This window comes from Cuculus canorus, chromosome 6 (genome assembly GCF_017976375.1).
Source record: "Cuculus canorus isolate bCucCan1 chromosome 6, bCucCan1.pri, whole genome shotgun sequence".
Lineage (NCBI taxonomy): Eukaryota > Metazoa > Chordata > Aves > Cuculiformes > Cuculidae > Cuculus > Cuculus canorus.
This window is the reverse complement of record NC_071406.1, coordinates 36,630,001-36,652,956: the sequence shown is the minus strand read 5'-3', so window position 1 is coordinate 36,652,956 and position 22,956 is coordinate 36,630,001. Positions and strand designations below refer to the sequence as shown.

At 42.2% G+C, this 22,956-nt stretch overlaps 1 protein-coding gene across 1 annotated transcript in view; it reads left to right on the top strand.

The window, feature by feature from the left end:
- The window catches only part of ZNF804A (zinc finger protein 804A), a 144,134-nt gene extending 123,390 nt beyond the window's left edge, over window positions 1–20,744 (top strand). Inside the window, exons 3-4 of the mRNA XM_009566896.2 lie at window positions 14,234–14,364; window positions 16,998–20,744. Coding sequence (XP_009565191.2) covers window positions 14,234–14,364; window positions 16,998–20,292 — 3,426 coding nt within the window. The 3' untranslated portion in view covers window positions 20,293–20,744. The remainder of the gene's footprint in view (window positions 1–14,233; window positions 14,365–16,997) is intronic.
- Window positions 20,745–22,956: the final 2,212 nt, after the last annotated feature.

Here is a 22,956-nt window from a genome sequence, read left to right as displayed (position 1 = left end):
TCACTCGTGTGTGTGCACTTGAGAAAATAAGTAAATGAATAAATAAATAAGTAATACACAGTGTAGATAAACGTCTAAAGTACTTGTCACTTCTGGGAGGCAGATGATTTCTGCAAAGTAAACTGCCGGGTATGCTGTTAAGGAAAATATTTTCTTGTACTTTTGTAACTGCTGTCATTGACAATAAAATTGCTCGAAATATAAAGTAATGGTAGCGTGTTGCCTACCATGACAGCGTTGCAAAAGGTTTTGCCCTTTAGAACGCCTTAATGGGTGCTCTACGGAGGAACTGACACTTCCATTTATTAACTTGTAATTGTCCAAAATAAATCCTGCTTTTTCCCCTCCCAGTAGATTGAAGCCTGCTATATGTTAATTGTGCCGGCTCTTCTCCCGGCCTGACACCTTGACAGCTCTTGTCAGCTTTTAAAAGTTATTCCCTTATGAAAACTGCACCTCTGCTGATTATTATCCCATAATAGCCTTGCCACTCATCTCTTCTGTGTTTTTAATTCTCACATCAAAGTTTTCACTTCGTGCTGCCCCCTGACAGGAGGGCGTTCTCTAATGCCTAGTGGTGGGTCAGTGCTCCCAGTTCTGTCAAGAACACCAAAACATTAAATCCAGCATTTCGGTTCGCAAATGTGCACCTGGGGCCCTTGCTTTACTAAGGCTTAGGTATTTGCTCTTCATTAAAGAAATGAGGCTGTACAGTAAACTGATTTATTAGCTCTACCACCCAGCGCTCTCATCTCATCAAGTCTCACGCTGTGCAGGACTACAGCATCTCATAATTTCTAAAAAAAGACCACTAATTAGCATTTATGTGCTGTAGGACGTGATGGTACTTCAACAGGTGGCACTTTGAGTCAGTATTGGTGCAATATAATTGTGTTTCTGGAGTTGCTGCCTTCCAGATATAAAACTGAGACCTTGACCACCAGGGTAATTGAAGTGCCCGGGATCCTTTCTTAGGCACGAGGGTGGTAACTCCAGTTGTGCGCTGGCCAAAATCCAGGCAGGTAATTAGATTCTGTGACATTAATCCCTCCTGCAGCTTCAGCTTATGATAGTGGCTTCTTCTCTCCCATCCTCACTGCTCAGTGTAATTGGTGTGCGCTGTCAGGCAGCTGCTGCCACCGGAGCCGAGAGCAGTTGTGTTTCATTAGCAGGTGACCTGGTACAGGTGTACTCCTCAACCCCAGCACCCGGGAAAGCCTTAAAAAGAAGCAATTGTTATATTGTAGAATTCATCGTTTTCAGTACAGAAAAATACTTCTCTCTGAATTTGAATACTTGAGTCACCAGAAATCGCTGGTTTCTGCATTCGGGTTACGTGTCAGCAGCCGAACGGAGCGATTAGCCCCCCAATAATCACATCACATTGAAGAGGATGCGGTTAAAGGCAGTGCTTTTGCTTCTGCTTGCTGAAGGTGCAGTAGCAGAATATTATTTGGGAGAGTTGGATGTGTTTTGGTGTTGTTTTCTTTTTTTTCTGATGACTGCTCTGACTTCTTCTAGAATCCAAGTATTTCTCCCTCTTGACCTGGAAGCTGGTGAATTTACAGTAATGTGGGGAGCACACACGGTAAATGGGAGAGGCAAATAATCTGTTCCTCTTCAGGCTGTTGACTCTGAAATATAATAACCTCTGTTGAGATGATGTAAATAATGGTTTCTCTACATTCTGGAGCCTCAAGAGTTAAAGGCAAAACTGTCAAAATTAGTAGAGTTTTGTTTTCATGTTCGGTTGCCAACTCTGTCTCCTCAAAGAGCAGGGACTTGAAAGACCAGTTCTTAGAAAATATGATTATCACCCAGTTCTCCTGCTAAATTTAGGATTAATAATGAGAAAATGGAAGCCATTTCCATCATAAACCAAATTCAGAGGGTCAGTATGGAAGACCAGAAATAATTGCCAAGCTCTACGAGAGGAAGGATGAACCAACTTCAGTGTGAATGGACATTAAAAGTAACCTGACTAGGTCTTTCCTGAATTTTACGTCCCACCAGCTATTTATTTGCTGCTGGATGGAGTTTCGTGGATAGAGTTAAGCTCTTCTCTAATGTGCCAACATCTGGAGAATTCCTTCAGAGTGGAAACGGGAGAGGCAAAGCTTTCCCTGTCCCCAAGCAGCAGTCTGGACATGCATTGCAGATGTGCTGCGTACAGGGTGCCAGCTGGTGTCTTGAGGGTCAGCAGACGTTTCAAACAGGATGATTTATTGTTAATGATACTGCCGCAGGCAGAAGTGAGAGTTTGCAACATCAAAGTGTCGTGTGCTCTTTGTAAGCACACGAGATTTGTTCCACTTCAGCTGTTAAAAGAGCAAAGCAAGTTGAAGCGGTGCTAATGGATCTGCTTGTAAGAGTGTGACACTGCTACCTTGGATCGGATCAGAACTCGTCATTGCCTTCAAGAAGGTTGTAGCAGTGAGAAGTAGTGGGGATTTTGATTGCTTAAATGTGCCTACATTTGAGGAACAGACTCACCTCGTGCTTATGGTAGGGGCAGCTGTGCATACACGGGGTCTTCAGGGAAGGCTTTCCATTTCTGGTGGAAAGCCAAGGAGACAAATTGAGGTTTTGCGTGATTTTGTTCTTGCACTTCACCATCTTTTACCCATTGAATGAAAGATTGAAGTTTTAACCCTGCAAAACATTGATATTTTAATACAAGAGGTACTTAAAATTATGCAAAGTGACTTCAGGGGTCTTTACATTTTGTTTTTAGTGTCTGTTTTGCAATTCACTTGGTAGTATACATTTTGGAAGGCTACTGATATAAAAGATGGTTTTCTTTCACAAAGATGCTTATGTGCAATTTTTCACCCAGGATCCGATTACCATTCTTAAAGTTTAGAGGAAGAAAAGTGCTAAAACCTTAGCGTAAGGTGTTAGTTCAAGGCATAGCTACATTCACTTTATCTCTGCGCAGTAAAGAGCGGTATATTGATAAGATTTAATGAGACTAAAAAGGCTATATAACATTTAATCAACTTATTAAAGCTAAGTAGCTATTACTTTAGTTCCATGTTCAGTGACCATCTAGCGAGCTATTTCCTTTAATACAAATTGCCCTGATTTGGGGAGTGGGGTCAAGAAGGGGCTTCAATTATCTGCTAGCAGCTTACCCAAGGACCCGAGTCCTCAAATCTGGGAAGGTCCTGCTGATCCAGGTGCACGTTTTGGTGCACAAACCAAGTTCTGCTGCTGCCTTTGCTGGACAGTGAAGTGGTGAAAGGTCCTGAAATAAGTCGGATGTTTGTCTGCTGCTCCATCTGAAGAAGCGTTTTGAATGATGACCCCGTGAACCATTCTCCTGCCTTAGTAGCGACCTGGGACTTCGCTGTCTGTAGCTAATGCTCACTCATGAGCATCTCTGTGCCTCTGTTACAAGATAAAACAACGTGAAATGGGTCATGCGGATTGCAGCTCCTTCTAAATATCTCGAATCAGAAATCAGATGAAGGATCAGTAGTGTGGAATGGCAGCTGCTCCACACTAACTCGACTTTACAGCTGGAGTTTGAAGGACAGGCTATTTTGTTTTGCAACTAGGGCCATACAGTAAATCTGAGTAAGAGCCAGAAGTGCTGGATGGGTCTCCTGAGTGCCTGTATTTGAAGCCTATTTGGATGTGCTTTCCTTTAATTACCCCTGTGCTCTCCACCCTGTGTGCTGTGCATTCCTGTGCTCCTGCCGCCTAGTTTTGTGGCTCACTGGTAAGGACAGCAGAACAGCAATACTGCCATTCTCTGCCCAATTCTGGGGTTTTTTTACTGGAATTAGAAGGCATTTTAATGTGTGCATATTTGTGTTAGAGGTCAAAGTGTAAGTTTTTTTCTGGAAACTTCCTAAACTTTTGAAATTGAGAATTTTTCTAAGCCTTTCTGCGTCTTTCTGTGCCTGCGTAGTTGCGTCCTACACAAGCAGGCAAGAAGCAGAGCTTGAGGATGACAATTTGATTAACTGATTCAAGACTTTCATAAAGGATGAGTCACTTTGCCATTAAGAGAGACAATTCCAACAATATATCCAAGATCTGCAGAGGGGAAAAGAAAAACGTTGCTTGTGTAAAGTTGTGTTCTTCTGACCTTGCTCCTGTGGCAGTTTAGAAAGACAAAAAAAAAAAGGAGACGATATGGAAGGGAGAGAGAAATGTCTTACAGATCGGTTCCTCCTGTCCCAGCCCAGAGGGCATGACAGCATACTGCTAGGGAATCTGGGAGCAGTAATGTGGGAATCTGAAGACAGAAGTAACATTTTAAGACCAGCCTACTTTAAGGGATATTGTGAAGATGGTCTTAGACGTCTTTTCCGACCTTTATGATTCCATGACTGAGTGCTGGTGTCTGAACTATCTTAAGGTTCCATGGGAGGGAACCTGTGGAGAAAAAAGCCAGATGTTGACAGGATAGAAGGAAATGTCATTATTTGCTTCTGTAATTTTTACAGCTATGCATGAGAAAAAGAAATATATTAAGAAATGTCAATGCAAATTCATGGAAAGTTTTTCCTCTGTTCTTCAGTGAAAATGTCTGGAAGAAAGAGATTTATGTAGTTGACGAAATTGAAAAATACAGCTTTTGGTGAATCATAACCAGAAAATTATGGTGATCACCCAGACGATTCTTCTGCTGAATTAAAGACCAACAGAGATGCCTGTTTCAACTGAGTGGTGTGACTCTTGTGCAGAAGTAGAGAATCCTTTCTGTACATCCTTACTGATCGTGCAGTGCTGTAGCAATGCTTGTGTCAAGCAGGAGGATGTCGAGAGGTTTGTTTGCAGGGCTGGGAGTTCTCAGAATAAGACTTCTTTTCCTGCTCTTTGTAAGAAGAACAGGCAAGGGTTTCATAGCTCTCACTGGTAGTTTTTAGGTGCAGACTGCTTTTCTTTGTGTCTTTGAGTTTGCTGTAGGGAAAGAGTAAGGCACTTGTTTTTTAACTTCTCTAAACATACGGTTAAGTTGACCTTGAGATGATAAAGCTTCTGCTCTTATTTTCCATTTTCTGTGGCAGGGTTTTATCCAGCAATACCTTCACGTTGAGTATAGACATTTTAAATCTATCTTCTGCTGAGATATACAGAAGGTCCACCTAGTGAATTGCCTCTGTTATTTATGTGTCAGATAGATAGCTCTGTATGGCCTCCTTTTTTCCCCTTTTCATCAAAGCCTGAGCACATAGCAGTTCAGATTTCAGAGTTCAGCACTGTAGGTAGTCCTCTGTGCAATGCTCACCTGTTAATCAGAACCTGCATCGTGAGAGTGGGTGTATTTATTTCTATCCTAGCTGTTGTTATCAGGAAGAAAAGGTAAAAAAAAAAGGATATTGTGAGTTTTCCTTAGGAGCTGCTTGCTGCCTTTAAGGATGTGGACTGAGATTTAGGTGTGTTTCCATTAGGTAATGAGCTTCACATTATTAGTTAATTATTGTTTTTATTAATTTCCTAGTGATTCTTAATCAAGGGCAAATTATCTCCTGAAAGGTTCATACCTGATTGAGACAGGGGAACACTGCTATGAATTGCTTCTGGATTACACTGAAGCAGAGAACTGGACCTGCTGTACCGAGCATCCGCTCGGTTGTGTGTGTTCTGCCCGTTCTGGGGTACTTGGTCAAACACATTTTGAAGCGGAGTTGGTGAAAGAACCGCACCTGACATGCAAAGCCAAGCATTTGTTGTTGGGTTCAGCTGAAGTTCTAACAGACTACTGAAAGAATTAATATCAAGAAACTGGGGCTTCTAGTCCAAATTCTCCAATAGTTAGACCTCATTCCTGATAACAATACAGATACATGTAAGCTCTCTGGTGACTGATCCTTCTTTGGTGTTACAGTCCTCCCAAGAGGAAAAAGGAGACAACATTACAAGTTGTCAGCACGTCAAGTTCTTCATGAGGGAGAGTGTGATGTTGGTATTGCTGGTTTCTCCCTCTTTTTTTTTGGCAGGAAGAGGGTGAAGTTTGATGGTTTATTTGTCCTGAGTCCCTTTTGGGGGCATTTTTATGTATTACTAACACAAATCCATGCTACAGCAGTTCCCCATTGTATATTGTAGTGAAATTGTGGTTTAAATATCTTGGATGCTTCTTCATGGTCTTTTATGTCTTTACCCCTAAACCCACTTTTATGCATATTTTAAAGTTGCATTCCTTTGGCAAGCAGTAGTGGAACACCAGTGAGTTGTTTATAGCCCTGGGACCCTGGCGTCATCCCGTTCCTTCTTCTTCCAAGGCCTCTGCTATGACCTGGTACCTGTTCTTTTGGGGGTCTGTGCTGCAGTCCTGGTTTCAGCAGCCTCTGAGCTGTGTTTTACTGAATCCTTCATTAACACAGCGTGGTGTCACATACATCCTTGCTCTACAGTTACTGACATTTCAGTCTGCAAAAGCAATGATGCAGCAGAAGACACACATAAATAGAGATGTATGCGCTCATAACGACTTGCCACCGACATCTACTACTCACGGTAATGGCAGTGCAATGTTATCAGAGTTCCTTTACAACACATTTCATTTGCATCGTTGAAAATGAAAGCGTAAGTCAAATTACAGTATGAATTCACTTTGCTTTGCAAGATGCAGTCTTAATATTTAATACTTTTTTCTTTAATCTTGTGATGTTCTCAGAGGAGGCTGTGTGAATAGTATGGAAGGGTGGGTTAAGGATAACAGATTTTGTCTGTGCCAGTTCGCTGTGGCTGTGAGATGTGTGTCAAAATTTGCAAAAGGCTGTTCGTGTTTCAATTTTCATTGGTCAAATTGCATATATTCTTTGAAGAAGCTTGTCATGGTCCTGGGGTGATCTGGCAAGGATCAGATCCTGCAGATGAGAAGCAATTTGTGAACAGAACCTTTGAAGGGCTCAGTGATCCAATATAAAATTGATATGAGAAAGTGCTGTGATTTAGCTCTGACATCACAAATTAAAATGGATTACTTTGAGAGAATTCATGTGTCTCCTTCAGCCTGTAGTTAAAGTGTCCTTCCAGGATTACAGAAAATATCCTTCAGAGAACTGGACTGTAAATATCGATTCCTCATTTTCAGTCATTGTGTGCATTGTAGATGCTGGAAAGATTTAAGATCTGGTAGTTTTGCTTCGGTTTCTCTATCAGTCTGATGATCTCAGAGGCCAAAACATAGAATAAACATTTCTGCTTGCAATTTTTACTGTGTTGGTAGAAAAGATATTGTGTCCTCCCTCAGTAAAGAAGGTGGACTATCAGGATAGCAGCATGGTTCTGCAGAGAACTTCAGTCCTGCAGACCCTGTGAACCATTTTGATGGTGGGTCACAATAGACCCCAGTAGATGATAGAGGGCACTGGAGTGAAGAATTGTTGGATGAAGTCTGAAAGATCTCAGAGCTGCAAAGTATGTGGGTTTTTTTTTTTCACACAGAAAATGGCAAAACCGTCTCCAAAAGGAGCAAAGGCAGCTTTAACATCCCGTGCTTGTGCGTTGATGGAGCCATCCATTTTGTGGCTATAGCATCTCCCACTAGGAAGTTATTCTAAAAGGAAATCCAATATTCCCTCTACACAGAAGTGTAGAAGTGACTTTTCTCTGAAAGGAGCTCTTGGTGAGGAAGCTGTTGCTCCTGGAAAACGATGTATGCTCAAATTTGGAATTTTTCTAATAGCTTAAAGCTTTCTGGGTAGAGTTTAGGTAGGGTGCTGTGGACTTCTTCTAACTTATAGATGGAAAATTGTAACTGGCCGAAGAATAAAGTGGTCATCGACGTTCAGTGCTTAGTGACTGCCAATACCAGGAGGCGGTGCCTCACTGAATGAGTATTTTGATTGCAACGGACCTATCAAACTTGAAACTATTGATTGTGCTATGCTCAGGAAGAGTATTCTGGATGCTTAAATTTTGGTGCTGGAGCAAAAGGAGGTGGCAGATAATGCTTTGGAACCAGGGAATGGCCCGTGGTGTCTGAAAGAATCTGTGCTGGATTGTCCCTCCGGAGCAGCAAGGAGGAGCTGTAGCATCTGAGGGCAGCCACATACTTACGGCCACCTGCATCTTCCCAGAAGTGGAGTGTTGAGCTCTTTTCTCCGCAGCATCACCCTTTTCTCTACCAGCGGTGGGAATAACCATTTCTCAGCAGGGTTTTAAATGTTGCATATGATTTTTTTAATTAGAATCCTAAATGGTTCAGGAGTGGCTGTAAAGGTAACGTGATCATTAAAGGAGTGACATGTACCGATCTTGTCTTTAATCAGCTTCCTTAAGCATTGCTGAAAATTTCCACAGTGAATTTAAAACTTCTGCTCTCCCTGAGCTCAGCAGGAGTTTCCCCATTGACTTTGGGAGAAGTAGAATTAGGCCTAGAGTTATCAAAATAAATTCTTTTAAATTAGAGACTAGCATATGCAGCCACTTTACAGATGTACAAGTGTGTGTCAGCTTTATGTTCTATTCATTATCTGGTAAAATTAATTTGATAGGCAAGATGCTAATTGTGTTTTTCTATGCTGTTTGCTTTGGTCTTGGTCTTAATATTTATGGAGTATCTAGCTGATTTTTGCTGAAGCTAACAAAAAATATCCTACAGCTTGCAATAAGACCAGGCTGTTGTTACACACGTGGTTAGTAGCTATCACAGTGAAATATTCAGTATGCAAAGCTCAGCAGCTCTGCAGGCTTAAAACAATGGTTTTGCACAATGGCAACACTGTGGCCATTTAGTCAACTTTAAGAAACGTAGCTATCTTAAAACAGAAACAACAAAAGTCTTAATTTATGCTCCATAACCTGTTATTTGTCCAAGTCCTGGAGCCTTGTTCAAATAAGCCTTAATGCTATCTGAGTCCTGCAGCAGGGGATACTGGAAAGGAGCAGAAGATGCTCATGGCAAATGAAACATAAGACTGAGTATGCCGGGAAGGACACTATTCATTGCATAATGAAGTACGGGTTTGTTTCTGGCTGATAATTTCTGCAGGAAAAGTGTTAAAAAGAATAGAAAGCAAACTTCCGTAGAGAATTCTAACTGAACTCAAGACACTTTACAAGAAAGATGCTTCATGTAGAAGTATGAAGTAGTCTCAAAACCCAGTTATGTTTCCTAATAAAATAATTCCAGTTTTTATATTGCAAAAGTAGAAAAGACCAATGTGAATTTTCAGTTATACGTGTATGTAATGTATAATTATAGGATCTGAATGTAAAAGCTAATTAAACAGTTCCTTTTGCAGACTAAACAACAAACTGAAATACTGTGCTTTGCTGAGTGTGCGCGTTGAGTGTGCTTGTGAGCATTTGCATTACATCAATTTATTTAAAGTTAGTGTGAATCTCCCAAATCACGAAGGATCTCATCTTCTCATCACCCACCTCCCTTCAGGCCCATGATGGGCAGGTAAAACAACCCCAGCCTTCCCTTCCTTTTAATTAATCCCCACTCTCTCCCCAGTCTGGGATGATGCTTGCAACACTGCTGTTAAAAGAGCAGTTTCACTTCACCTGAATCTACCTATTCAGCAATATTGTGGGCCCCAAGGACCTCCTATTTTTAAACGCTGCATATATATCTGTATCTCTCCATGTTAGATTTCTTCTAATATGAAAAGACTTCAGGAGGGCATGACTGCAATGCGTGGTAGAAATAAGAGAGGGGAAGGATTGCTCACAACCTGCATGTTCCTTGTCATCTGGAGGGCTTCACATCTGATAACATAAAATGTGGCTCTGTTGCAAATTTGTGGAGCTCTCAGTTTTTAAGGAGAGGTTTGAATTTTGCAGCTCATAGTGAGATAGATCCAGCTGTAGGCAGAGACAGTTAGAAGCAGCTTATGACTTGCGACACACTGAAAGTTATTCCTGAATCAGGAACAGATCAATGTTATTTATGACCGGCCTCTTAAAACCCAAGGGAGTGGCTGGTGTAGGCCATCCATTGAAACAGTGAGGAGATCAGACAACTCACTGTGTAAGACAGAAATGGTAAAAGGAGTGCTTGGAAGAGTTGCCAGCTTCCTGCTTACTAACACCAGATCGAGTAAGATGGGCTTTCTTCAGCCATATCTTGAATTTCTGCAGGGCTGGAGATCCGAGAGCCCCTCTTGGTGCTGCGGTCCAGCGCCACACCACCCGGGCAGGAGGATTTCCCTGCCAGCATGAGAGTCGACTCCATCTGGAGCCCAGCTCGCCGTCGAACAGTGCCAGGCTGCTGTGAAATCCCCTCCGTTCCTCATCTATTGCAGGAACGTATTCCAGCAATTAATTCTAGACTGGCGGTGTGAAAAAAAGAATTGACTGTCTGTTAATTTCTTCCTTACCTACTTGTTTGAGTGACTGAATTGCTAATTCCAGGGAGAAATCTTGACATTTCTCCTTTCTGTGGAAATAACATGCCTTGGTTAACTTCTGCTGGGGAAGGACCCCAGAACTAGCAGGGTATGTTCTGGGTTACAGTGTTTTGTTTTTTCCTTGGAGCTTTAATTTTTTTCTATAATCTTTACAGAGTTGGACATTTTATTTCTTTTTTTCTTTTTTAATAATATGAAAGATACGGTCCTGAAATCCAGACCAGAGCGCAAGTGAAGAGATGCTGCCCTCTTGGGCTGTGTGAAGTGAAGGGATCTCCAGTCGCAGAACACTAAATTATAAATGCCCACTCAAAGCACCAAAGACAGAAGGAGAATATGTGTGTTTTACATCTTAGTAAGCAATGTTTTCTGCCTTAAATGGCATGTTTCATTCCCTATTTGAGTGTTTACAGGTGTTAGAGCAGCTCTGATCTATTCAGTTATTATTTATAATTGATTAAGCTCAATCCTCTTTTGAAAAGGATGCTAATCTGGTTTGGTGTGGGAAGTGTTTATCTAATGAGAATGTTGTTCTGCTTGTCATAGCATAATTCGCATAAAGAAACACTAAACCATCTCAGTTAATGGAGAGTATATCAACAGCAGTCATTTAGGATTTGGAGGAAGGGGAATGGCTTCTAGAAAAACCACTGGGAATGAAGAAGTACCCATATTTAACCCCTCCATTAAACAGCAATTAGATTTTTGTAAAAAACAAACTGAATGCAAGCCAAAAAAGCCCCACCTTTATTAACAATTCAAAATATGGTTTATATCACATGTAGATTTGGGGGGAAGTAATGTTTAATTTGTTTAATATAAATTCAAACACCACTTTTATGTCACCTCTACAACAGCACTGAACTACCAGTCCGTATTCCTCGTCTTTATGGCATTGGCAGATTTTTGAAGGGCAGGAGGGTGCTGCCATGGAATTCCAGCTCCTTCCAGGGTAGAAACCAAGTATAGGCAGCACAGGACTCTGCTATAACTGACCTTTTAGGAGCAACTGACTTGTCAAAGAGCTGCAACAGACATTTCAAGGAGTAACGCAAGCTCTTGGTGCTTTAGTACTTAATATATAAAGGACTCTAGCAACCTGCCTATGCAATTTGGGCTGTAGCTGCAAGTGTTTCATAGTTAGGGAGCAAGAAGAAGAAGTTTTATTCTGATGAGTTATTTTTAAAAGCTAGTGATAGCATAAATTCATGATTCAGTGGGAAATACAGTCATTTTCCCTGATAAAATAAAATAAAAAGACAATAAAGAAGCAAAATTTGATGTCATGGCTGTTAAGTTCTGTAATTTTATACTTCTATTGATCAGAAAATGAATTTATGGTCTGACTGTTTTCAGCATCATGAAAGTCCAAGTAATTTAATTGTTAATCTGAGGTCAAAAGGAAATTAGCATAATGGCTTCTGAACTGCACTGCCCTGAAATCCCCTGATAGGCATCTTTCTGACTCCTGCTGTTATAAAAACCATTCCCATTGGTTCTTGACCCTTGAGAACGATGAAGGCATTTAGTTCTCTTGCAGAAATGTCATTTAATTATTCATTGTGAACTGTTTGTTGAACTCCACTTGCTAGGACTTAGATGTTTTGAACTGAAGCAGAGCAAAATACAGGAGAGAATTATATTTAAATACTGTATGATTGCCCGTTAATTATTTGCTTACTGATCCATGGAAGCAAACAGATATAACAGGCATTAAACTCGCTATTGAGGTTAGCGTTGGTGAGTAGCTCTGCCGCATGGAAAGACATAAAAATCTTATGAGAAAGATGCTTTTTAGGAATAAAGCACACTTGTGGCTTTATTGCTGCCATTTACTTCAAAAAAGTTTTGTGGGGGCCTCGTGCTACTTGGAATGCATGGACTAATGACAGTTTTCATGTCATTAATTGGGCGATATCTTGTTTTCATTTGCATAATATGAGCAAACTCAACAAGATAGGACTGTAGAGCTGTATAACTGCAGTGCTAGCAGTCACTAGCATGACTAAGTGCAGTGAGGGACTGCGGGTGAGGATGGTTCATCAGATAGCTAAATAAAGAACTACGGTATCCAAAAATGGGGACACACATTTTTTCCCGCTTAGGTGACTTTTTTTTTCCTGTATAAGAAATTGTATTTTTGGAAACTGCCTCATCAGGTCTCAAACCAGCTTGCTCCGGGCACATGTTTTCTGTATTACTGCTGAGAAAAGTTCCTCTCCTCCGTATGTATTTGCTGAGCAAAGTCCTCGGGAGTTCCCTAGGTGTCGTCCTTACAGCTCGTTAAAGCTCTTCATGAAAAAAAAGACTGAGACACCAGCTATAAATATAACCCAATTGTATAACTAGTTCCTCTTCCATTAAGCACAGTTTTCTGTAGAGGGAAGGAGCTGAGTATTTGACAGGAGGTCTGGCAGAAGGGGAGCTCGGGAATGAGTTATTCACCAGCGGAGAAGAGTAGACAGTCCAACACGAAGGCTGTGCACATGGAGCTGCCAAACTCCTCTGTCTTACGTGTTGACACCTATTTGTAGCAATCAGAGAGAACAATTTAATTACCTGAAAGTTGTGAGCAGCTCTTCTGTATGAGAACCGGTATATGCTAAGCAGATAATAACTGATCAGGCACTAATATGATGTTTGCTTGGCAATGATAGGGCAATTCATCTTCTGCACCTCCAGGATCACCTAAAACTTCCTTTTGACACTGTCTCTGTTCCCTGTGAGCAAGACCCTACTTGCACCCTGAAACGTGGAGCCGTGGTAACATTGGTGGTCCTGATGACGTGGAGTCCTGTGAACTTTCAGCAGTAAAAGGCATCAGAATCAAATCACTAATTATAATCATCCCAGTAGCTACAGTAAAGTGCTGCTGCTTGAGGGTGATTATGGATTTGTGTACAACCCAGCTTCTCTTTTTTAGCCTTGTGAAGAAGTCCCCCTTTTATCTCTCTCTTCTTCTCTTGCTTCGTCACATACCTCTTTCCTTATGTATTGGAGGGGGAAAAAAAAAAAGACCTGAAGAATAATTGAACTTCACAAAATGGAAGTAAATCCCATCTTTAACTGCCAAGGGCTAGAGGATGATGGGAAGGAGAAGGAGCAAACTTCATCCTATCTCTAGTATTTTGAGTACTCAGAAGCCACCTATGAAATGAAGTGGTTTGGATTTCACGAGTGGCTGGTGGAAGGCAGGGTCTGTATCATACTAACATAGAATCATGGAATGGTTTGGATTGGAAAGGACCTGCTTCAAACCCCCTGCAACGAGCGGGACATCTTCGTCTAGATCACATCACTCAGAGCCCCGTCCAACCTGGCCTTGAACACCTCTGGGGATGGCCCCTCCACTACTTCCCTGGGCAACCTGTGCCAGCACTTCACCACCCTCACCATCAAAAATTTCTTCCTTATAAGTAGTCTGAGTCTCCGCTCCCTTAGTTTAAACTGTTGACCCTTGTCCCGTCACAACAGGCCCTGCTAAAGTTTGTCCTCGTCTTTCTTATAAGCCTCCACTAAGTACTGAAAGGCCACAGTAAGGTCTCCCTGGAGCTTTCCATTCTTCAAGCTGAACAACCCCAACTCTCTCAGCCTTTCCTCATTGGAGAGGTGTTCCAGTTCTCGGATCATTTTTGTGGACCTCCTCCAACTGCTGCTGAAGTGAGAAGGGTGTTGCCTCATCCTACTGCGGCTGCTCCACTTTAATCACAGTAAAATTTTCTAATTTACCTTTAACCTAACTCTATGTATTTTGGTCATTCACTTGAAACCGATAAATGCATGGCATGGGTCACTTAGGTGAGGTTCATATAAATAATGTGTGTCATGAGTGCTTACCAGAAAATAACTATGGTTATAAACATTTATCATCCCTGGGATTTTTGTATGCGTTATGTGACTGTTTCTTGCAGAGACTGAAGGAACTGAAACAGAGGGAGTTTGCTCGGAATGTAGCATCTAAGTCACGAAAGGATGAAAGGAAACAGGAGAAAGCCCTTCAACGTCTGCACAAGCTGGCTGAGCTGAGGAAAGAGACAGCGTGGTAAGTGCACAGCTGCTGAGACGGAAAAGATGCTTTAGAAGAATCCCTGTGCTCTGGGCTGGAGCTGTGGGACACGGAGCTGTTGGAACCCTCGGCTGGAGCCCTGCACATAGGGTTTTGTGGCAGCTTTGAAGCAGTAGGTGTACAGTAATTTGGTTCACACTGTGTGCAGAAATGAATGTTTAACGTTGCTTTTTCAGTGGAGCTAAGATGACATGGATTTTTAGTTTAAAAAAGATGTGTTTCATATATATTTCATAAAAGCAGGCACATTGAAAGCCGAGTGAACTAGGTCATGCATTTGCCAGCTGACACGACTCCATTGATGAGGTGAGGAGTACAGTCTGTCTTTCTAGGATGTAACAGATCTCTGCCATTTAGTTTTCAAACTACTTGCCTGGGAAAGCATCCAGAAATCTCATTTCAAATTGCAGTGACTGGATTTTTTATATGAAAAGGTAAGTGCTCCTTTTCCCCAGCTCGACAGAGTGTTTACCTCCCTCTGCAAAGGGCATTCCTTCCTAGTCCTGTGTTTTAGTATTGCAGGCTGAGCAGGCGAACTGTTGGGATGAATATCGAGTTGCTCATTGTGACTGTATTCTCACTGAAATCTGACATGGTTATGACACGGACAAGCTGCTGAAATACATGTGCTGGCTTTTCACGGTGGAATCCCAGGGGAAAAAGTCAGTGCTCAAATGAAAATGCCTTTGTGTCCCCAGATGAGCGAACAGAGACGTACAACAAGTTGTACCTCTTGTTCAGTCATAGTCTCTTGCTCCGTAGGTTGGGTGGGCAGTATGTGGAAACAAACCTGTCTGAGCAGGTGGATGGGACGTGATGTTGTGAGGTCTGCTTGACAGGAGGAGCATGACACCTAGTTTTACTTTTTTAAGGTTAAAATTAGGGGGAAGATTTAGATTGGACATCAGGAAGAAGTTCTTCACACTGAGGGTGGGGAGGCCCTGGCCCAGGTTGCCCAGAGCAGTGGTGGCTGCCCCATCCCTGGAGGGGTTCAAGGCCAGGTTGGAGCCCCTGATCCAGTGGGAGGTGTCCCTGCCTGTGGCATGGGAAGGAACTGGGTGGGTTCTGAGGTCCCTTCTGACCCAAACCATTCTGTGATTCTGTGTTTTTATGATAACTCATGCAGAAACTTTTTCCTCCATCAGCATTTTATCTGTCCACATCTAATGCTTGAGGATATTAGATTTTATTCCCCCTAAACGTACCCAAAAATTGGAATTTAGCATGTTTCAGGAGAAAGAAGAACTTATTGTTTCCTTTTTTCCACGCGAGTGAAGCACAGATTTTGCGGGGTTTTGTTGTTTCTGTTTTGTTTTGGTTTTTAACTAGCATTCTTCTGGTTCCTGAAGGAGCATTTATCTCTGAGATTTATTTCTCTGTTTGCAAGCTGCTGTTTACTACCACTTTGCATCCTTAGGGGTGTGAGATAGGGAAACACACAAGATTTTTTCAACTAGTATTTTCTAGACTGGTTTTGTAGAAGTCACCATTTTATCCTGTTAAAGAAAGGACTTGTGTAAGGGTTTTAATATATTTTTAAATGTTTTTAAATATATATTTTAAATGTATTTTAAATATATATTGAAATTTAACAAGCCACCGTCCTGGTAGAAAGCTATGAGTTATTTGCCTTTGATGAATTCCAAGGCAGGAATTCTCATGAGGATTTCCTGTCTCATAAAACCTCTACCTTAATTTCTAGACCCAATAGATTAAGTTCATCATTTGTTATCTCAGCGCTTCTTGGGATCCTGGGCAACACTTGCAGGTTGTCCCAGTGACCTGTCATCTATCATTACTTTGCACTGTAACACAGAATATTTTGGTTAAAACAAAAAATTAGTTTTAACTTAGGTCCATGACTGTAGTGCTGAGCAGTTCCCATGGATCCTGGAAAACTGGCAGCTTAAACAGTTTTTGCTCTTCCCTTTGCTTCCTATTAAGTCAAATAGAACAGATGGGAAGAGGACATGAAATGAAGAACAGCAGTAGACAGTGATAAATTTTCTCTCGAGAGGGATGAATCACTTACTGCACTGCTGTCAGCTGAAATACTCTCCCCAATATTATTTTCCCATGAAAGAAAATGCTGAGATTGCGACAGTTCAGCCTGTGAACACAAATAGGATGGGAGCTGCTGGGTGATTGCCCGTGGGCAGAGCAGCAGTCGCTGGGATGATGACTAAGAGGGAAGCAGTCTATGAAACGCTCTCTGTTTTAATGTGTTTTGTGCCACAAAGGAATGTAGAAGCTCTGCTGTTTGTAGTAATGGTGTTGTAGCCATGATTGGCTACTAGGAGGAGAAGCAAGATTCCTAGGGAGACATGCAGTCTCTTCTTAGGCCAGCCAGTGTGGCCAGGAAAAGTGAATATTAGCCCTTCAGCTGATAATGTTGCATGAAGGAACTGATGGCACAATATTTACTCGTTATTTTTTTTCGATACTAGTCAACTGATCGTATTATAGGAAATTTTTTCATATTCTGCATTTACATATCCATAGATTATTCCTTTTTCCTTAAAAATATCTCTTAGATGCCAGCGTAACTCCGTATTTCTGCCTGCAGTCCTCTGAAAGGTTCTGACTCTGGGTCTTGTTTTCCCTCCTAGCGCTCCTGGAAGTGGCCCGATGTTCAAATCCACTACAGTGACGGTGCAAGACCATTGCAATGACATCCCACAAAGTGCTGCCATAGATTCTGCCAGCAAACAGGATTTCAGCTGCACCTTAATGCAAGACGCGCAGAATTGTAGAGACGTTGCTTCTGATGTTTCTTCCATTCCTGGAAATGCATGTAGTAATAAAGGCGATGCTAGCAAATATGGAGATCAGGTTCAAGGAGCTCAAGGGCATAGAGTTGGGTTCTCTTTTGCTTTTCCTAAGAAAGCAGCAGTCAAACTAGAGTCTTCAGCCGCCGTTTTCTATGAATATAATGACGAAACGTCTATAGAGCATGGATTTAGCAGAAGAAGCAGGTTTGTTCCAGGAACGTGTACCCTTCCATCTCCTTCAGCAGCAGAAATAGTCCTGTGCCCTGAGGAGAAACAGAATTGGTTTGATCCACTGGTGGAAAAATGCATAGATGCCGCAGAAGCTCCTGAAGCTCAGGACTCGAAAGAGCTGGCCAGTGAAGAAAGCAGGGTGCTAGAAAGTCCCATATTAGCTACTACTGCATCCCATTCAAAGCAGCTGGTGTCCTCTGATGTGGATGGTATTGATGTGAGTGCAGCAGACTTACTGGACCAAACGCTGCCCGCAGTTGTGGCCAGTGCTCAGGTCCAGCCCCTGGCCTGCAGCAGGAATGAGCTGCCGGTGAACAGGGCTCTGGCACAGGCGGTTGTGGAGGATTGTTTATCTCCGCAGGATGTCGCAGAGGAAAATGATAAAGACAGGATCAGTGATTCATCCACAACTGAAACTGAAATAAAAAAGCTGGGGGCTGATGCATTAGTTCCGTCACCATCTGGAGAAGGCGGTAGTGGAGCCCCACAAAGCAAACCAGACATGCGCAAGCGGCCTTGTGACCCCTTTGTTCCTGTTCTTAGCAAATATGGGACAAATATTCTTCAGTGGCCATCAGAAATGTTAATTTACACGAGTACAGACCCATCAATTTCTTATAGCTGTAATCCTTTATATTTTGATTTCAAGTCATCCAGAGCCAATGACAGCCAAGAAAAGCCCAAGCATCAGCCAAACATACCTCATTTGCACCATGAAACTGAAACCAACCATAGCTTAGTCTTGGATTTTACAAATCAACCTACTTCAGAGTGTGGTGATTATGAAACAGAAACAAATAAAAACGTGTGCAACTATACAATACCCCTTATAAGTGATGTTTCCCTCATCAGAAATTGTGATCTTGCAAAAAACAAACATAAAGTGTCCTTGGATGAGTCATTCAGGGTTAGAAAAATAGAGAAGTATCATGTTTCCAAAAATCACTTACGACAAAACACTGTGATAGATGATAAATACAACAAGGTCTGGATCAAAGAAAGCCATGAAAAATGGCTTCACAAAAGTAGAAAACGGAAAAGGAGAAGAAAATTATGTCGTTGTCATCATCATCATCATCACTGCGGGGACACAACAGCAGCAGAAATGGAGATGTCCTCAGTGACTGAAAAGGAAATTAGTTACAGAGATGAAAATAAGTGCCAGCACCTCCAGAATAATCCAGAGAAGTGCAGACACAATGTCGGGAGTATCTGGCTAGCTGCTGGTGAGATACAGCAATCACATCAAAAACTTGGCCTTGACAATGGTCATAAGAGAGTCCTATCTGTGTCAGATTATGCACATGGCGACAGAGGCTGGTGTGACATTTGGAGTGCAAAAAGTAACTGCCAACACCGTGGTTGTAAGCAACTGTACAGAAGAGGCAAAGCAAGCAGTCGGAGACAGGCAAAGCATTTGGCTCTGAGTTCCATGAGGCACAGCTTGAGGTACTCCAAAACATGTTGTGGCTGGAAAGTCAGGAGGTCAAGCTGTAGCCCAGAGCATAAATGTTTAGGATACTGCAGTGAGGAGAAAACTCCAAGTCAAAACCTGTCCATAAAGAGAGGTTACAGCATTCTGACAGAGGAACCTGACAAATCCCACCGCAAGCGGAGACAGCATAGCTATTCCTCTTCATCAGATGAAAGCTCATATGGACAAACATTATCAGCGGAGGAATATCTAAGGCAAGTGCATACTGCAGGTACACATCACAGGGCAAAAGGGAAACACAGGAGAAGGAAAACTAGAGTCCATCATGTATTTCATGATAGGAACGCAAGAAGGGAGACCTCCAGACCTTCTGAAGAAAATGCTGCAAATTCTACGTTAAATGTTTTGGGCGATGTCTTGTCTCAAGATGGTCTAGAGGAAACTAATGTGGATGCCAACAGTGAACATGCAAAAGATGCAGCTGAATCAATGCAGCTGGAGGAAAGCAAGTCACCTCTAGAAACAGATTGTTCACACGTACTGGAAAACAACAAGCCGGCATTGTGTGCAGCAGTGGAGAGCACTCAGAGTACGTTTTCCAACGTGGCTGCAAGTTCAGCTGCTTCTGCTCCTGAGCACAGTGCTCCAGCAGCTGCTGGCACGCAGGATGTTCTGCAAGATGACAAGAAAAAAGAAAATGTCAGCAGTCGTGAGAATCAAACCTGTTACAAAGCTCCCCTCCCTAACAGGCATTTGGAACAAGCTCCTCCTAAATCCTATCTTTGCCATTACGAACTGGCCGAGTCTCTCCCGCATGAGAAAATAAATGAGGTGACGACTGAGTGGGTGCAGTGTAGTCCTGGCATATTTAGCAGCCCGCCGCCCTTGCCGTTCAAAGAAGCACATGTGAACAGTCACACCTTCTTAACAGCCGAGCAGTTAATAGCCCCCTTCACCCTGCCCGACCAGGCACTGATATTCCCTCCAGACAACCACGAAAAATTCAAAGATCTCCCATCCGAAGCCTACCAGCAGATTGTGCCACAGAACATGCTGGCCAGCAAAGTGAAGCTCACCTTCCCTCCCCCGGCCATCCAGCCCCCGAATTCCCCGCTGCAGCCCTTACCTTTGCAGCCGCCGCTCTCTTCTACCTCCGTTACCACCATCCACCACACCATCCTCCAGCAGCATGCCGCCGCCGCCAGCACGTTGAAGGTTCTCCAGCCCCAACAGCAGTTCCTCTCGCAGGTCCCAGCTCTTTCCAGAGCGCCTTTACCTCATCTCCCGGTAGGACCGAGGCTTTGCCCGGGGGGCCATGCAGCTTTCGTCGCCCCACCACATTTGCCGCTGCTGCCGCCCTCGGTCCTGCACCCAACCCAGCTGGCATTTCCCCCGCTGCCACACACCGTCTTCTCGTCCCTGCTGTCCCCGCACCCGGCTGTCATTCCTCTGCAGCCCCTCTTTTAGGACAGGGTCTTGGGGTTGGAGGAAGGAGCCTTCAGCTCAATGGCCATCGCTGTTTCTGCAGTCCCCTTCGCTTTGCAAAGTGGTTCTGTGAAATAAACTGGTTAAAACTTCTCGTTCCCTCCTTGGGAAGCATTTCCTGTGAGTATGATGATGCAAACAGTCGTGTTAAATACAGACCTATACTCTAACTAAAGCACTGAATAGTCTGATGCTAATATGAACTCTCTATATATATAAGTAAAAATCATGTCTTAGAATATGTATAATGTATATAAAATATATTTATAGTTCTATAACTTATGTTGTAAAGTATTCACTTTTTGTTTTTTATCTTTGTGTATTTGCACCTATTTAATGTTTAGACAAAGCTGATGCACTATGTTTTGTACTATGTTCTCTGAAACTGTAAATCTAGTGACAAACTCTCTCTTGCAATAAATTTTTGTTAACTACTTAAGTATATCAAAAATCTTTCATTATAAGCCTCATGGATGTTGTTCTTCCATGTTCTTCTGCAGCTGAACAGCATTGCCTACCCCCGCTGTGCTGGGATAATCAGATATCCTCTCCGTCAGTGGTATATCAGGGAGGCTGAGGCTGTTACCTTGAGGGCAGCTGTCTCACCGAGCGAGTGCGAAAGGGTAATAGGTCTGTTTGTGTTAGCGGTTTGATGTCACCGTGACAAATTTTAGTCTACTTGTAGTATGTGCACAAAGTGCTGGCCGTTGGAACTAATCCCTTTTATACTAAACCCACAGACAGACGGCGTAACACCAATAACATCAATAATAGAGGGAGCGGGGAGGGAAATATCAACAGCAGCTTGACTTCCAGGAGGCAGAGTGTAGGGAAGGTCTTGGTGCTACCAAGCGTGCTTCCTCTGGTTGCACACCTCCCTCGGTTGGGAACTGATCTGTCAGAGTGACGGTCCTTGCTGCCAACATGCAAGAGCAGGTGAGCATAAGGGGGAGGTCAGGAGCAGCTTCGCATGGGGCACACCCCAGGGTTTGGTTCACATTCTTACCTCACCTCACCCCCAGGCTTTCCTGCAGCATTTTGGTAAAGAAATAGAGTAACATAGAATAGAAATGAAAATCATACTACTAATATACTGCCAGTATTTTTAACTATATTTCAGAGAATTCTCCCTACCTCTGCAGCCTGTTCCTTGTTGTTGAACCTCACCCAGCTTTAGCCTGGGAGATCTTCCGCTTGGTTGTAGTATGAGATACGTCAGTTAAAATGAAGGGTTATCATGTGAGTGAAGCTAAGGATTTGAGCATGACTGTTAGTGCTAGAAGTAGGCACTCCATAATTAAAGGTAGGTGCTAGCTGTCGATTAATTACTTCTTTTCACCTTATTGTATAATATAAGAAAATTATATACTGTTGAACTGAAAGAATAGTAGTTTTGGAATATTATTAATATACTTTGGATATTAATAGTTAAAGGCATTATCCATTTGAACAGTAATACTATATCCCAAAGCATATATATGTGGGTATTATTTTCTGCATCTAGAGCATAAAGAACTTACCTATATCAATATTGCAAGTTTTCCTATTCTATTACATTAAAACTATAGCAAATGGCATCTTGCCACCATGATCACAGTGTCAGCCACTCAAGGGATGCGAGTTTTCCATGTTGTGTGGTTCCAAAGGGCTAAACTACATAAATAAGCAAAGAAGTTTATCAGAAAGAGCAGATGAGCGGTCAAGTTCTGGAGAGCGGCTCAGATCCTCTGCCTGCGGCTGTGGCATGGAGCAGGATGTTGCTGAGCATCCGTCCCTCTAATGCCATAAAGAAGGTACATTTGCTGTAGTTGTCATTTCAGGTGAATGCCCATTTCTATTTATTTGGTTCCTGAAAAATACAGCTTATAAGTGACTTTGTATCCTTCCTTATTTTGAGATTATGCCTAAATAATCTGTGTATCTCCACTGCCCACTGTAAAATGTGAGTACCAAGTGGGCTTTAATCGTGGGAGCCTCTCTCTGGAGGTGGAAGTTGCACGCTGGCTGCTTTGTCCCCTGCTCTGGCTTCTGTATTTCTGCCCTCCTCTGCGGCAGTTGGCGCAGATGATCCCCAGGTTCTGATGTCTCATCGAAGACAAAACCCTCCTAATTATCTGACAGTATACTTGAAAAAATAAGCCAACACATAGGACAATCATGATTGCACATGATCATACCCAAACGCTTTTATCTGGCAGCAGATTAAAAATTGCCAATCTCAGGTTTTTAGTTGCAGCGCTCATCAAAAATCCATCTATTCACTTAGAAGGTCACATTTTCTCAACAAAATATCCAAACAGCTTTGAACATTACTTTTTTCTTACTATTTAAATTATTTTTTTTCTATTTTAAGTTGTTATACAGTTTTAAGACATTGCACAATTATTATCTACTGTAATTGCTTCTCAATAGTGTATAAACTACTGACAATAAAAGACTAAGAGCTGTCCGATGTAATATTTTTTTCTACTATGGCATTGCTTTTAGTGCTAAGAACTGTTTGATTGTGTGACTTCATATGTAAAAGCAAAACCAATATAAAAATAAATTGCAAGGTAGTTTAAAATCAAACACGCTAATTTAAACTACCAAATAAAATTCTCTTTTGAGTTGCTGTTTTATTATTTAATATGTAACGTTGAGTAA